This window comes from Natrix helvetica, assembly GCF_964273705.1.
Source record: "Natrix helvetica genome assembly, chromosome: 4".
NCBI classification, from domain to species: Eukaryota; Metazoa; Chordata; class Lepidosauria; order Squamata; family Natricidae; genus Natrix; species Natrix helvetica.
This window is the reverse complement of record NC_138550.1, coordinates 30,617,148-30,634,912: the sequence shown is the minus strand read 5'-3', so window position 1 is coordinate 30,634,912 and position 17,765 is coordinate 30,617,148. Positions and strand designations below refer to the sequence as shown.

Below are 17,765 nucleotides of genomic sequence, written 5' to 3'. Positions count from 1 at the left end.
GAATATATATATCTGGGGGTGGGCACTTGGAGATGCTGGAAACACTGTTTGAAAGTGACCCTCAGCATTTAGAACCAGGTATATAAATCAGTAGGCCTGGATTCTGACTGCTGCTCTTGAATGCTTGATCGTAATAAATCTGCCCTTATCCACGAGGTGGATGAGGGTGCCAGCCTGGCATGCTGAGACCTTGGTGGTCCAATGGGGATGGCATATCTCAGAAATATGCTCCCCTGTCTTTCATGTTTGTCACCAGGGACCTCAGGGAACGGACTTTAATTGTCATTCATGATTAATCAAGAGTTCTTGGAGATTCTGCTCCACAGACAATTGGATGTGAGTCTCTCTTACTTAAATTAGACCTTCAGGAACAGTTGGGCTATTGCTGGCTTCACATCCTTCCTGGTAACTAGCATCCTCCCTGCTTGAGCTGCAGTATTCCTTTGCCAGGTTGGTAGTTGAGGCTGATGATCCTGGAAGACTTTAACCTACTAGTAATGTTAAAGGCAGGACAACTCAGGAGTTCAAGGCCTCCACAGCAACCATCAATCTGTCCCAAATGATAGAAGGCTGAGACATTCCAGAAGTCTCACACTCAATCTTTTTGTCTTGAGACAGTTGCAGTGGGCTCTAATGTTAGAAGACATCAACATCAACCTATGGACATAGATAGATCACTTTTGCTTGTTCTCTGAGTCATTGGGACCACCTACTTTCACAAGGAGAGATGCCTTTTTTGAGTGGCCCAGGCTATGTATGGACCATGTTGGCTTCCAGAAGAAGTTTGGGATTTTTCTCCCAGTCAGACACTGGCAAAAGCCTTAGCTGCAGCCTTTAACATGCATGTGATAGAGACCCTGGACTGCATTGCTTCCATGAGCATCTCTCTGCACTAATCTTGGGTGCTTCTTGGTTAATTGAGGTCCAGGAAGTGAAATGTTATAAGTGACACCTAGACCATCTAAGAGGAATCCAACTGAAATTCATTAGACAAGTGTTTACCATAGTATTGTTCAAGAAATTAAGTGGTATGTCACAGTGTATATAATAGGGTGGTATTTCCTGATGTAGTAACTGCTGGACATACAATTTGTGCAAAATGCTACTGCCAATTTGTTGGCAGGGACTGATCCAGTGTCTCCAACTTTTGATTCATCTATATTGGTTACCCGTTTATTTATTTTCACTTTAGAGTACTACTTATTTTTTAAAATCTCTGTCTGGAAATTTCTGTTCATATTCTTACTGTAAATTCTGTTTATTGTGTTGAGCCACCACTATGAGCAAGTCCTTTTCAAGAATAATTGCAGCTTATATTATACCCTTCTTGGGGACACTCTAGTCTCAACACCCAAAGCTTTCAGACATCAAACAGAAACCTGATTTATAAAAATTCTAAGAAATAATGATTTTTAAAATATTTATTGCTGCTTTGATGCTACAACGTACACCTTTCCCTTCTTTTTAATTGCTGTTTTTAATTTAATGTTTATTTCATAAATTTATTTTATCCCTACTTACCTGTGTTGAATAGAATCAGCAGTTAGGCATGCATTGACGTACAAGCTTAAAAAAGGTTTACTTTGAAATCAATTTCATTAGGTTTATGTAGTTTCCCCCCATATAGTTTGGGTGTAAATGTTGCTATGATCATTGATACATTTGATACTATGCTCTTAACACAGTCAAAATTGTTTCCAAGTAGGCCATTTGTCAGCAAGCTCAGAAATAATTCATTGATTATACCTTTAGGTTTGAGCATCAGAAGGTTGTTATCACAATTGCACTGAAATCTTAATCTGGCATCATTACCTTTGCCCTCTTTACTACAGACAGTGGCAACATGCTATCTTGAGATCATTAAAGAACTCATACTCAGTCTGGTAAAAATATTAAGAAATAAAGAAGGGAAAATATTTTATCACCTATCCCAGCATGTTATCTTTCCTTTTTAGAGATCAATATAATTTTGGGCTTGTGATGAAATCTATTTCTTCCAGTTTCTGGAAATAGCTTGTAGTTGGACTTCTAAATTCCAATAAATGGTGTGTCCACAAACACACAGATGACTATATAGCATATAATTATGGAAGACTACCATTGGAACCATTATTTGGAAGTCCCAGAAGTTTTTTTTTTTACTATCACGTAAATATCACATAAAAGTTACCTGACAAATATTGTTTAATAAGCTTTTGTTAATAGTGTTAAATGCTATTTATTTATTATGCATTAATTGCCTTATATGTTTGTTTGTTTTTATTTATACACCACCTGAATTATTTTTACAAATAACTCAAGGCACTGAACATATCCAACAAACCTTCCCCCTTCTATTTTTCCTGCAGCAATAACCTTGTGAGGGGAGTTGGGCTGAAGGAGAATTATTGGCCCAAGGCCATACAGTTGGTCTTCATAGCTAAGGCAGAATTCACAGTTTCACACTTTTCTAGCCTGGTGCTTTAACCACTAGACCAGGGGTGTCAAACTCACGGCGTCATGTTGTCGTCACATGACGTAGCTCGATGTTTTCTCCCTTTGCGGAACTGGGATGGGTATGGCCTGAGCATAAAGCATCCGGCCTATGGGCCGCCATTTTGACAACCCCGCACTAGATTAAACTGGCTTAATTTACATACAGCTAATATACAAGATTTCTATAAATATTTAATAAATTCAGCATTGAAAACAGCACAAGAAATTCACTAGCAACCAATATGGGATAACCAAAGTAATTATTATAAGATTTTAAAGTAATCTTTACCTCCATTAAATTTTTAAGATGTAAACTGGCAATAGTACAAAAGCTTGAAAAGTCTGTGAGGGTCTATTGCTTTAAAAAAATGGATAGAGGCAGAACTGTTTTAAAAGGGTTTTCATTAACTTTTCATTGAAAAGCTGGGCAGGAAAACTTCCTCCAACCTAATTTTGGAAATCATTCACGACTATATAGAGATCCTATTCATTCTGTATCAAGATTTGCTAATATTGGCAAATTGAAATTTTATTCAAGTGTGTGGAAAGAGGACAGTGTATATCGGGTTAAAAAGAATCTCCATGCCTCCATGTTAGCTCAAGTCCTTACAGTTTTCAAACACAATCAAGAATTTAAAAATAATCATGCCAAATGGCTAGAAAATAAAATAAAAAATCTGTATGAAGCAAGCACATGTGGTAGAAATAGTTTTTCAAGGTCTCGTACAAGCTGCATTATTTTGCCATCTGCCAGATGTCAGCCCACAGCTGGAAACATATCTAGACCTATATAGTCATGCTGTGAAAAATAGTTCACAGCTGTGGTTTTGATAAAATCAGAACCAGACTTGGTAGGAATCTCCCGCAGGTGCTTCTACAAGAACAACACATAATTAGGAATCCATAACCCATCATATCTCTATGCATCTATTTTGAATCAGAAGCCCTCTTGGCATAATTTTAATCTTCTTTGGGATTTTCCTGTCTCCTCCAAGAGGGCATCATTCTTTCAAACATTGAAGAGTGGCTAAGACGCTGAGCTTGTCGATCAGAAAGGTCGGCAGTTCGAATCCCTAGCCCCGCATAATGGAGTAAGCTCCCATTATTTGTCCCAGCTTCTGCCAATCTAGCAGTTCGAAAGCACGTAAAAAATGCAAGTAGAAAATACGGACCACATTTGGTGGGACGGTAATAATGTTCTGTGCACCTTTGGTGTTTAGGCATGCCGGCCACATGACCACGGAGATGTCTTTGGACAGCTCTGGCTCTTCGGCTTTGAAACATAGATGAGCACCGCTTCCTAGAGTTGGGAACGATTAGCACATATGTGCTAGGGGAACCTTTACCTTATGTTCTCATTAGTATCTGCATGTGTTCGAAGAGTAAAACTTGCTGTTTTGACATTTGTTCTCCTACAGAAGACATCTGATTAAAATGTGTTGGGACTTCCAGAAAACAATCTCCCTACTATTTTCAAATCTTCTGGCTCCCTCCCCACTTTTTAAAAAAAACAATAATTTTGATACTTGATTAATAGCCACTAGAGTTTTGTTTTGAATATTTTTAAAAGTAAAACTTTGAAGATGAAGGAAATGTTTTGAGATACCAGTAATCCTTGATTTACGATCACAAATGAGACCAAAATTTCCATTGCTAAAAAAGGCAATGGCTAACTGAGTCATGATTTTATGACCTTTTGCCAGAGTTGTAAAGCAAATCAATGCTTTACATCATTAAGTGAATCATGCAGTCCTTAAGTGAATCCCCATGGGCCTTGCTTTCTGGAAGCTGTCTGGGAAGATCCCAAATGGTAGTCACATGAGCCTGTGGCACTGCAATTGTCCTAAATATGTCCTGGTTGCCAAGTGCCTGAATATTCATCGCACGACTGGGGATGCTGTAAAAGTTGTAAATGGGCGACCATTTGTAAGTCATGTGTGTTGCTTTAACTCTAAACAGTCATTAAAGAAAGGACTGTAATTTGAAGACTAGCTATATCTACCATATATATCTTTTGATATATCTAGCATACGTAGCATTTCAAAGCTCTGTCTGTCTATAACCGTAATCTCTCTAACTATATGTAACTAATTTGGACCATTTCAAAAAATGACGTAATTTAGAATAATGCCCAAAAAGTAATATATTTTTTTTCAGATTGAGATTGTGACATTTTAAAATCATTCTTCCTGGTTACCCGTTTCAGTGAATATTTAAATACCTATTAAATATGCCTATCTCCTGGAGAGTTATTATTTGTATATATGTACTTGGAGTGCATGTTCAATTGCATTTTCTTCAGTGCGGTTATATAAATGTGTTATATCCATCATCCACAATTAGATTTACTGATCAATGACTCCAGTATGGGGCAAGTCCTACCACTAAGCGAAGTGTTATGACTAGCTCAGCAGCAAAGGCAATATAGGAGCATATAAAATTATGGTTGCTGTTGACAGTTCTGCACTTTCACACCATTGGCATCTCCATGCCCCCCCCCCCCAATTCTCACAAAGCTCAGTCTGACTTTCAATTGTCTTCACTTCTTGTGACCTTGGAATCCAGATAACACTATTACCTAATCCCTTCTAACTTTCCAGTTGTCCTAGGGAAAAGTACAAGAATGTCATCCAGTCAGTATCGATTCCTAGTGATGCGCCCCCCATCACAAAGTAACACCAATGACTTTGTGTGCGCTTTGCCACCTTTCATCAAATGCATTTAACTTGCGTCCTTCCCCGACAATAATTGAAACACTTAAATAATAATAGCATGCCAGAAAATTTGTAAGGAGACACTTTTCTCATGTTATTGTGGCTAGGTTTTGGAGGCTGGAAATAAAGGATATGCTTCCTAAATAGGAAGCTAACCCTTTTGGATTTGGGAAGAAGAAGACTTCCCAAATGGCTGTTTGAGCCTGGAAGTAAAAGTTTAAGTGAAGAACTGGATTTCCTAACAAGTTCATTAAACCTACAGTGGTCAAAATAAAAATGCCAGATGTCCAGCAATGTCAGTAAACTAAACCAGATTAAAAAAATAAACCAAATTATCTCAAAAATAGTAGATTAAGATTAGTCAGCCTGAAAGCAATCCAGAAGTGATGTAAAACACTAATGTGGAAGTGATATAAGTACCTGTATTACTTTCAGGTGTGTTGAAAATTCTGTCTCATAGCCAGCGTTGAAATAAGTTTAAGTAACTGGTGTTGTTTATTATACATAAAATTGGAGGTGTGTTCCTTTTACTCTTCATCTCAGTTAGAAAATGTTCTCAGATGTCTTGCTCAAGAGGGAAAGCTGAAGGACCATCCCACAAAGGCCGTCTCTTTTGTGCCTGGGTTGCCACAGAAAGTCCATTTTGTATTCCTTCATTAATCATCTTTCTCCATGCTGCTTAGTGAATTGATTGAAATTTCTGATCAATAGCACTAAGAAGTGGTTAGGCTGAGAAGAAGGATGGGCTTGTATAATTCATAAAGATGGTTACTTCTACAGTGTACAATTGAAGTGGAATTTGGTATAATCTGGGGCTTTGAGAGGAATGGACAAAGGCATGCAAGATAATTTTTGGAGGCTATTTCTTACACCTCAACTAGATCAGAAATGGTATTTAGCTGGTTTAGACCAGTTCGGGTGAACTGGTAGTTCCGATGATTAGCTAGCCCCGCCCACCTGCTCCTGCCCTATCCTGTCCTTTATTTCCTGCTTTCTAGCTCATCTCAATCACATGACACAGCTGATTCCCTCCCAGTTGTTTTACTTACCATTGCTGACTTGGAAGGTAAGCAGCGGCTGAGCTTCTAAATGCTCCATTTTCAGTGCTGTGCACACATGCAAAGCGTGTGTGCATGTGAAGTGTGCGCTCACCGAACCAGTTGTTAAACCGGCAACATCCCACCACTGACCTAGGCGCAATGTATTATAAATAGTGATTCCTTTTTTTTTTTGAAATAAAGTTTTATTGGTTTTCAACATTTATGAGGAAAAGGGTAGGTGGAAAGGTTTACAAATTTTGGCAGTTGCAAAGTGTGGCAGGTGCCCCTCCCTCCATTCTCATGGTATACATTTCTAATAATGCATTGATATATAATTGGTTACATTCAGCATATTAATTCTATTAGTATTTTCAATTAGTTTAAAAATTGTAATATATAATCCAAATATAATTTCATTATCACTTTCGGTCAATTTATAATAATATGATTTTCTTATTTATTTTTGTGATCTGAGTTTTCTTGCAGTTGCCCCTTCTCCCTCCACTGGCAAAGCTCTGGCCCCTCCCGTGTCTTGCGTGTCCGGTGTAGTGTCCTCTGTTTTTTCTAGGTGTATTTTATTTTTTTCCATAAAGGCCTGGGCCTCTATGGGTGTATTAATTCTAATTCTTGTCTCCTCCCAGAATATTAACATACCCTCAGGCAGCAACCATCTGAACCACACTCCTTTCTGGTATAATTTATTCGCCAATTGCGAATAGTTTTTCCTTTTTTCTCTAATCTTCTTAGGAATCTGTTTCAGAATGGCTATCTCTCTATCGTGGTATGTCAGTGCTTGCCCCCTTTGCACACCCAGAATTTCATCTCTTGTGCTTTTTCTAAGAAATTTAATGTGAACCTCCCTGGGTACATTGTGTGTTCTAGCATATGCTGAGTTAACTCTATAAGCCAGATCTATATCTCACCCCATCTGTTGTTTTTCTTTGTGTGTGTAGTCAGCCAAGATGTTTGTCATGATGTCCCTTATATTTTCCCCATCTTCTTCTATAACATTTTGAAATCTAAGGTAGTAGGACATCCTCTCAAATTATAAATAGTGATTCCTTTTGTAAATACTGTAGTGAAAGTAATATCCATTTTCCTTTCTGTGCTTGTAAACAATGTAACTGGTTGGCTATTGGCTACTGTGACAAAATTCTGGGCTAGATAGGCCAGTAGTTTAATCTAACAAATATTCTTATTTGTTCTTTTATATCCCGATTCTTAATGTGTGCGAATAACAAATTGTGTTTTGGTCTTTTACCTGAACTACTGCTCTTGTTATGCTGCTGTGCATCTCATTCCATCCCATTGCATTTGCATGCTTTCATCTACCTGCTGGGTAAACTAAAATAAGAGTGTTGATGAAATTTGCTTTCAAGATGATGGCACCACAGTCGCTGAGAGTGGGGTGTTATTTTTCTTCAGAATTGGTGAGCAAATGGAGAGAGGGAGAGACTGGCATTCATCAGGGAGAGACTTCCCTCTGAATAGCACTAAACGCACCTGACAGTCTGCCATTTCCACCTCCCTTGAGTGTTTCTTTCAGTACAATTAAGGTGTCTGCTGATGGAAGAAGCTTGATGGTACTGGTGAATGAGCACTCAGCGTAGGGAGGGGGCAGGAAGCATTCAGAAATGAGCAGTGAAGCATTTCCCCAATATTTTGCTCAGTTGTCAGGCTTCTCTCTGTACTGCAAGTGGCTTTGAAAGCAAATGGGTGAAACTACCATTCCTACATTCCCAGAAACTGAATATTGTTGTAACAGGGATGAGGCTCTGTATTTTTAAATAACATCTCTCTCTCTCTCTCTCTCCCTTCCCCTCTCCCTGTCTCTTTCCCCCTCCCTCTCCCTCTCACACACCCCACTCCTTTGAGTGATGTCTCTGGAGAGGCATTACTGCTTCTGCTCATCAGCCAAAGTCGGAGGATTTCCATGGCAACAAGGCAGCTGGTGTCTAGACATAGGCAAAATGCCTGGCAATGTAGCTCTCATTGTGCTTTCCCGACCCTTTACATACAAAATCACATGTCTGCATTGGCGCCTCTTTCCTTTCTTTTCACTACACATGTACATGTATGGAGATTCCATTCCACAGGTTTCAAAAGAGGAAAGTGGGAAGAGAAAGAATCTGAAACAAACCACCCAACTATTCACATTAGGGAAACAGGGTGATGGTTGCTTGGATGAGTTTGTAAAAGAGTGTGTAAATGGGCTAGAAAATGATAGGCATCTATTAGGATAGCGCAAAAAAGGTGCACTTTCTCTCATTTGTATTCTAAGAAATGTGATAACAGCTCTGTGTGCAATATAACTGAATTTCATTTTCTGTCTTTGAAAAAAATGGAATAATCCTATCGTGAAATATTTTTAAGGTAAAGTTCCCGACTGATGTCTTTGTTTTATCTTTAAACTTCGAAAGAAAAATGTTAACACAGTGATGGCTGATAATTTGCCTTTGGTATCATTATGAAAAACCACACTGATTGGAGTGTGGATTTTGTTTTGTTTTTCAAATATGTTTGAAAAGTTTTGTTTTGCAAATATCTAGCAATTAGGAAAGACTCAATGGTGTTCATCACAAATGGAAGGTCACCATTATGTATGTTTTATACATAAGCTGTGATATTAAAAGAATATCGTGTCAGCTTTTTACAAGTGGGAACTTTTCCCAATACCTGGAAAAGAGGAGAGGGAATATTTTTTCACTTTAATTTAGAAGGTAGGATAAGTTAGCAATTTCTACCAATGGGAAAATGGCCCCAGCATCTTCTGCAATGCTAAGTTGCAAGACAAACACCAGATAAAATGGTACCAGATAAAATGGCACAAGCCATAAATAAATAAAATTAGTTTTCCAATTATTTATGTATAGGTTTTTCAATGAACACAAAAAATATTTTCCAACAATTTTGTCAGCTCTACAAATCCACTATGGTTTCAAGTTTGTGGTATAATCCATTAAATTTGTTCTACTTCCATAGTGGCATGGAAGTTTATATTCTTTGCCCAAGATTATCGTATTAGCATTAATCTAAAATTCTTGTCATGAATTCACACAAGATTATCTTTTCTTATCAATGTATGATCATTCTTAAAGTGCCATGACTTCATACGTATATGTGAGAATAATTTGTTGTATAGCTTTTAGAGCAGGGGTGGGCAATTTATCACTTGTGGACTTCAACTCCCAGAATTCCTGAACCAGCCATAAAGTCATAAAGGGTCATTGTTCCCCACCTTTGTCTTAGAGTTTTAAAATCTTTTCCATTATGTGAGACAAATAAAGATAGTGAGAAAACACTACAGGGTTTTTCCAGAACTTGTATGTGAGAAACATAAAATAATACATTTATGGAAAATATATAATAATTAGATTTTGATAAAATAGGCATGAAAAATATAATAAATAAGTTCAGAATATCTGAATGAATACCTCACCCTCATATTTTTCTATCTACCCTTCCAACTTCAGAATTTTTGCAAAAGTGGTAATACTTAAGATGATATTGTACTTTACAAATGAGGTGGAGGGATACAACCTTTTTCCAGGTCATTTTTAGAATGCCCTGCCTCCCTATGAAATGTGCAATCTGAGCGGCTTCATTTGTCCATAAATTAACTGTTATAATTAGTGCCAATCAAGTTGATTTTTTCCTTAGTACTTCAGTTTGATGTAAAAAGAATTTAATTTTGAAATTGCTTTCAAAGTATAAGATATTTATGAAGTGTGTGTGTCAGAGGTGGGTTGCTCCCAGATCGGGTGAACTGGTTGTAGCGCTGGCAGGAGGCTCCACCTGGACGCTTCTGTCCATGTGCAGAAGCATTGGGCGCACGTCGGAGTGTGGCCAAACTGGTAGTAAAAAAATAGGCAACCCACCACTGGTGTGTATTTGTGTGCACGCACATACACACATATTGTAGTACCCAAAACAAAATGCTCACTTAGTTACAAGCTGACTGAAGTTGAAGAAAGGTAGATGAATATTATGTCTTTTGTTGAACAATCATCAGCAGTCTATAGCCTCTTTGGCTTTCTATAATTCATATGAATCTCATGGAAAGTTTATGGGGAAACTCTTCCTATAACAGGATATGTTTTTCCCAATCGGAATGTGCAGTAAGCCAAGTCTTTAGATTGATGGAAGGGTGGATATCAGAAAACATCTCTAGCACAGCATCTAATTCCTCTTTCCAATCAAAAAATGAAATAAGCACAAAAAACGCACTCAGAGAATTCTCAAGCACTCCAAAATAACTTCTTTCTTAGGGACCCCCCCCCCCCCGAGAATATGCACAGCAGGTTTTGCTATAGAATTGCTTAAACAATCTTTGTAAGAAAAAAATTGGGCTAAATTGGAATGTTATGTTCCAGTGTAGCACATTGCATAAATGTGTAAATGTATAATTTATATACATTATAAATGTATAATGTATACATTATAAAATTATTGCTCTACTTAAAAGTGTTTTGCATTGACCTTAATGTTTGTCTACAGTGGTCTTGCAAGAGTATGTATTGTATCCTGTCTGAGGAAGAAATATACATTTAAATGAATAAATAATAGGTCTGCTTTCCTTTTCCAATAGGAGTAACAGACCTGTCTTTCTCGGGCAAAACTTTTGGTTAACTACTCATAGCGAAAAGCAACACATCTTTGCAGGACACTTGCATGGTAAAATGCTGAGCAACAGATTTTCTTAGAAACCAAATGCAGATTCTAAGTGCAGATAGAGAAAGTGAGTGTAAGACAATGGTCCACTCACTTAATAATCTGAACAAAAGTCAGGGGAGAGAAATGCCAATCAAGAAGTTGATGCTGAATGTTAAAAGAAATCGTTATAGTTGTTTCCGAATGAATGAGGTCAGCTGTAAATGTGAAAACAATTTACAAACAAAGCTTCCTATTATACAGAGTCCATAGAGCTACAAATGATTTTTTTATTTATTTTTTATGTACTGCCATTATGTTCAACCATTCTAAAGTCACCACAAATGTAAAGCCAAGGCCAAAAGCCATCAGCCTTCAAAAAGAAAGAAAGGGAATGTAACAAAGGCAGTGTGTCGTTGTCTATTCCAATTTAATTAATCCAAGAAAGACAAAAAGAACTGGGCAGATCCCAGGAGACTGTCTTTTACCCGGAAATCCATTTAACCTAATTTCAGCAGTGTAAGGCAGTAGAAGCACTTGGAGTGGAGCCTATAAACCATTAACATATAATGCGGTTGGAGTCAATTGAGAAAGCTGCCCTTTCTGGAAACAAAATTGCCCATCTTGGTTTTCAAACACCCACATTTATATTCATAGCTGTGATTCATTTACTAATAAATGCTTATCCACAATAACCTCATAGTGCGGAAGTAGTAGTCATTCTCAAGAAACTGTGCTAGTTTATACCTACTCAAGGTCTGCTCTATACAGCGACCCACATATGTTGAAGAGAGAGTATCAGCATTTAGAACTCAACTTTAAATTTTATATATTTGAAAGGATGATAGATGTATGGAGCTTTACTTATGCTATGCCTAATACAGTTTTTACTAATAAATGCTTATCCACAATAACCTCATAGTGCGGAAGTAGTAGTCATTCTCAAGAAACTGTGCTAGTTTATACCTACTCAAGGTCTGCTCTATACAGCGACCCACATATGTTGAAGAGAGAGTATCAGCATTTAGAACTCAACTTTAAATTTTATATATTTGAAAGGATGATAGATGTATGGAGCTTTACTTATGCTATGCCTAATACAGTTTTGATAGTATTCTAAGTATAGAAGTCTCAACAATTAGAAACAAATAGGCAGAAATGTTCACTTAAATATAGATTGCTGAGATGGAAAACGAGTAAAACAAGTAAAAAGAACAGAAACAGAATTCCTTGTAATTTACAGTATTTACAGACAACTTCGTATATTAAAATTGTATATTAAACAATGCAGAACAAAATATTTTGGGGATGTCTACGGTTGAACATAATTTCAAATAGTTTTTATAGGCTATTATCGTATTTATTATTTTCAAAGTGAAATTTAGGGAGGCTAAGTTCAGCAAAAATATAAAAATTCAAAAACTTGAGTATATGCTCCAAATGGATTTCATATAGAATTTAAGATAATTTAGCTGAGCTGGAACAAATTAAGTCCCTTTGTTCAAAGATTTCTTTCCAATTCAAATTCATTGAACTGATAAGGTTATTCTAAATCAGAATACATTTTCCAGGTTATTCTTCACCTTGTTTTTCTTATATTTTTCTCTAGAAAATTATATGCTAATTGAAGAATTTATTTAAAAAGACTAGCCTTAAGGTTCCCTTAAATTTTAATAGCTGCAATGTAATTAATTTAGTATAAAAATCACTCTGGTTTCACGGCCTTTTGAAAAAACATAAAAGAGAACAATTGAATTTGATTTATCTGAGACATTTCATTAGTCCATCTAGCTCAGCATTCCAACATTGACTGGAAGCATCTGTGGAGGAATCCAGATATCTGGGAGTTTTACTTTTTCTTTTTTTAAATAACATTTTTATTTTCAAACAAACACAAAAACACAAAATGTATAACATAAAAACCTGTTCAACTCCGTACAGTGTGACGATTGGTTACAAGGTCTTTCTGTGTCCTTTCCATAGTTATCACTTGAGCTTTATCAAAAATCACATGTTGTCAATCAAATATCTTTGTATACATTATTATTATACTTCATTTGTTTGATTATCACTATTGTTTCTCTATTTAAAACAAGGTATTTTAAATATGTATCCATTTATATTATAATGATTCATTCGTGTTAATACCACTTTATAATGCCTTGGTAAGGCCACACTTGGAATACTGCATTCAGTTCTGGTCGCCACAATGTAAAAAAAGATGTGGAGACTCTAGAAAGAGTGCAGAGAAGAGCAACAAAGATGATTAGGGGACTGGAGACTAAAACATATGAAGAACGGTTGCAGGAACTGGGTATGTTTAGCTCTTAAGAGAAAGAAGGACTAGGGGAGACATGATAGCATTGTTCCAATATCTCAGGGGTTGCCACAAAGAAGAGGGAGTCAAACTATTCTCCAAAGCACCTGAGAGTAGAACAAGAAGCAATGGGTGGAAACTAATCAAGGAGAGAAGCAACTTAGAACTGAGGAGAAATTTCCTGACAGTTAGAACAATTAATCAGTGGAACAGAAGTTGCCTCCAGAAGTTGTGAATGCCCCAACACTGGAAGTCTTTAAGAAGATGTTGGATAGCCATCTGTCTGAAACGGTATAGGATTTCCTGCCTAGGCAGGGGGTTGGACTAGAAGACCTCCAAGGTTCCTTCCAACTCTACTATTGTACTGTATTGTATTATATCATCTTCAATATATCCAATAAATATTTTTTTAATATCCTATTATAAGTTATTCTATTATTTTAGCATTGCTAACATTCTCTAATAATTTTAAATTCCATGTTTTTTCTATTATTAGTATCATAAATTTAATATACATGTATACAAATTGTTATAATTGTTAAACATCCATTAAGCATAGCTATTATTACATCCTTTTTATATGAGGCATGTTAAATTTGAAAGTAAATTTATATTATGGCATTTCATTACATCAACCTGAAATCATCCAATGATATTATATCTTTATATTCTATTCTATATAGAATGATTTATCTTTTATAAAAAGGCTTTTCAACATCATCTCCATAATCTTCACTTACAGTTTGTATAAAATTTCATATTATCAATCTAGTATATATAAATGCTTTATTATCATTATTGATCATTTATTTGACTATAGCTATTATTACTTTGTCTTATACATAGTACTCAAAATTTAACTACATTTAACTAAATTTTATTGTGACATTTCATTTCATCATCCTGTATCCTTCCAGAAATAGTGTAGTCCAATATCTCTTGCCATTTGTAAAGTCTGCATTCTAAGTGTTTTCTTGATAAGTCTTATGTGGACTTATTGACAACTTATTGTTCATCGCATATCTTATAAGGATTTGAAACCCTCCATCTGCTCCTTTCATCGGCTTGACTTTTGTTATCATTGGTGCTTCTGCCGAAATTACCCTCATTGTCTGCCAAATTTTATCCCCTTTCTTCATCTATGTTTTGACATCTGAGATAGAGTTCCAGTTCATCTATCTCTCCTTTCCATATTTCACACTTGTCATTTCCCTCCACTCTCAATTTGCTGTGAGTGTTAACAATTTTCTTATCACTTTCATATGTCTCTCTGGTTTTTTTGAACTCTATCCTCAAATTTCAATGTTGTTTTATAAGTGTTCTCAACTCTTGCCTCCGTACTTTCTGTATTTTGATCTATAATTTCAAGTCTCTTGTCAATTCTCTCTGTGGTTATTAAAACTTTTTGAATTTCTAACATAATTCTGTGCAATGTTAGTTCCTTTTCTTCTTCATATTGCACAATTTTTCCAGGTTATAAACACTGCCACTAAAACATCCAAGGCTTTTGCTATGTTTCAAACAACTTCAGTGAAGTTTTTCAGGTCAAAGCTTTCTCTTTCCTTCAAAGGAACACCTGTATAAACAAAATGTTTTCCACTGACCCTTTCAGTAAACAAAGCCAATAGCTTTGAAATATCAGATGCTGCCAAGCCTCTAGCCTCTAGATGGCAGTGATCTTTTCCCTCTGTTTTTGCCTTTCTCTCTAAGCTCCGAACTCCAGAAGAGGAGAAAAAAATGTTTAAAGATTATGATCTGGCCGAGCCTTGCGAGGAAAGAGACTTTTAATCCACGAATACAAAAAATGGGAAAAGTATAGAGGAAGAAGGGGAAAAAAAGACCAGTCCAGTTAAAAGTAAGAGGCATTTATAAAAAGTCCATCCATAGAAAACAAACAAAATTAAAGTGGAAAAGATAACATGATAGTTTTAAACCAGGGTTAATTCCCCGCTTGCTTTCTTCTGTCTTAAATTTTATTTTAACTCTTAAGTTTTTTGGGTTTTCTCTTCTCTAATAATAAAGATTTTTTTCTCACCATTTCGACACACTGTCTCTCCTGTTCTGTTTCCATTTCAGGGGTCTGTCCCAACCTTCTGTAGCCATTTTGGCTGCTTCTCTTGTAGCCAGCAAAAAGAGCTTTCTCCTGGATCGATCAGGGACTTTGTGATGTCCCTGAGATCAGCAGGACATGCTGTTCTCTATCACCATTCCTTCAGAACGGTTTAGATCCAAAAAGGACCACCCAGCAACAGAGATATCGACAGCAATCCTGGAGCCCCAACATTGCATTTCGTGTCATTGGTGATATCAAGCCCCACCTTCGGAGTTTTACTTTTACTTAATCCTTGTTCTTATCCATCATATTGATAACTGTTGAAAGAAATGCAAGATAATTTCCCTGGAGGCAATAATTTACAGACCTGTGTCTCTTTGTATGGGGGAAAAAGAGCAGGAAGAGTGCCAATCAAGGTAAAATGGAACTTACATGCCAATGGTGAAAATTCGAGAGCTCGGGTAACTTTTCAGATTCCACATAACAACAGGGTTCAAAAGCTTCAATTGGTTTCAAAGTTGCATTCTTTTACAGGCGATGTCAGGATTGCATTTGAAAGTTATGTGCTACAAAGATTGTTTGAAAATGATACTAAGCTTTTTGAGTGAAAGAAATGATACTGCGATTGTGATCAAGGTTTCATACTCCCACTTTGTCCTTCAAACCCTTTCTCCACTCACCCAATATACAAAAAAAGACCTGCAATTTGTCTTCAGCTCAGTTTAGTGATCACAAAAGCAATGCTGTTAAGACTATGTACAACCCTGGGACATTGTTTATTTTGTACTCTGCAAAACTATTTCCAATATTTTTAAATAACGAAACTACCTGTTCATACACTTCCTTGACAATTTTATTTATCTATACTTAGATGCTGTAGAAGAAACCAAACCATCTGAAAGGGCCCTGCAGGAAGAAGTGAAAGAAGATGAGAGCAAGGCGAACCAAGAAAATGCCTGAACATTAAGAAATGACTTCCTCTTGCCCTTCCCCCCTCCTTTTTCCTGTATCTTCCCTCCCTTCCTGGTTTCAATCTTCTCCCTCTTTACCTGTAAATCTGTCTGTCCCCCTTGTCCCTTTTCTGCCTCCTTCCACCTCTATTCTCTCTGTGTGGCAAACATTTAAAGAAAAAAAAGCAGGAAAAATCCCAGTCAAACAGTGGCTTAAACATTTTGTTTCTTGGTGTTGTTATGGCGAGTTTTTTGGTAATGATGATTCAATCATTTTGGGAAAATTCTTGCACTGTATCAGAATTGTTTGATCTGCGCGTGTGTGTGTGTGTTTGTCTGCCCACCACGAGTGCACTCTTTCTCTCTCTCTCTCTCTCTCTCTCTCTCGCCTCCCCTTTCTCTATTCCAAGTGTGTGTGCAATGTTATGTTCCTCTGAGGAGTCCAAACCTATTGAGTGAGTTAAGAGAGGGGAAAAAAAAGAACAAACATTTTTTTCTTTTCTCCCCATTTCAATGTGATGATGGAATGAACTATAGGAGACACAACAAACAAAGTAAAAAAAAAAGAGAAAAGGGAAAAACACAGAATGAGAATACAAGCCCAGTTTGTTTAATAAAATAAAATAAAGCAAATGTGCCAATTAGCGTAACTTGTGACTCCCGGCTCCTTTTTCAAATTGACAAATGATAATAAAGGAGAAGAAATATAATGATGTCACTGTGATGCATTTCTGTACCACCTCTTCCTCCCCTCTCCCCATGCATTCTAATATATTTGATGAATAAAATGCTTTACAGAGGTTTTTAAGACAATAGCTGTAGCCAATTATCCTATTGTTGTTAGTTGCAAAATCATGTCCGACGCATCACGACCCTATGAACAACGTTTCTCCAGGCCTTCCTGTCCTCTACCATTCTCTGGAGTCCATTTAAACTCACACTGACTGCTTCGGTGACTCTATCCAACCACCTCATTCTCTGTCGTCCCCTTCTTCTTTTGCCCTCAATCTTTCCCAGCATTAGGCTCTTCTCCAGTGAGTCCTTCTTCTCATTGGGTGGCCAAAGTATTGGAGTTTCATCTTCACGTTCTCGCCTTCTAAAGCGCAGTCAGGGTTGATCTCCTCTAGGACTCGCCAATTTGATCATCTTGCAGTCAAGGGACTCACAGGAGTCTTCTCCAGCACCATAGTTCAAAGTCTTCAATTCTTTAGTGTTCAGCCTTTCTTATGGACCAACTTTCACTGGCATAGGGTAGTTTTTGTAAAAGTGGGAACATAGGAAAGGCTACAAGAGCTCTCAATTAGATATATACATATTTTTGTTTGTAAGTATTGTGCATTACTGCAGGAAGAATATATTTGTGTTTTGAGATACAGAACTATTTTATGTAAAATGTGTCACGACAGGAGGAAGCTATTACTTAATTGAAAAGAAGTTTATGCCAACGTTACCAATCTCCCATTTCTAGTGTTTAATTGTGTTAATTTGATTTATTCATCAAATCTTATTTGAAGAGATGGATAGCATATTTCAGTGTATGTTACCATAGGATAGAGTCTTATTTCT

At 36.7% G+C, this 17,765-nt stretch overlaps 1 protein-coding gene across 3 annotated transcripts in view; it reads left to right on the top strand.

The window, feature by feature from the left end:
- GAP43 (growth associated protein 43) overlaps positions 1–16,912 on the top strand; it is a 71,857-nt gene extending 54,945 nt beyond the window's left edge. For all 3 annotated transcript variants that reach the window (XM_081951128.1, XM_081951126.1, XM_081951127.1), the window contains exon 3: positions 16,121–16,912. In XM_081951128.1, coding sequence (XP_081807254.1) covers positions 16,121–16,129 — 9 coding nt within the window. In that variant the 3' untranslated portion in view covers positions 16,130–16,912. The remainder of the gene's footprint in view (positions 1–16,120) is intronic.
- The last annotated feature ends 853 nt before the right edge of the window (positions 16,913–17,765 follow it).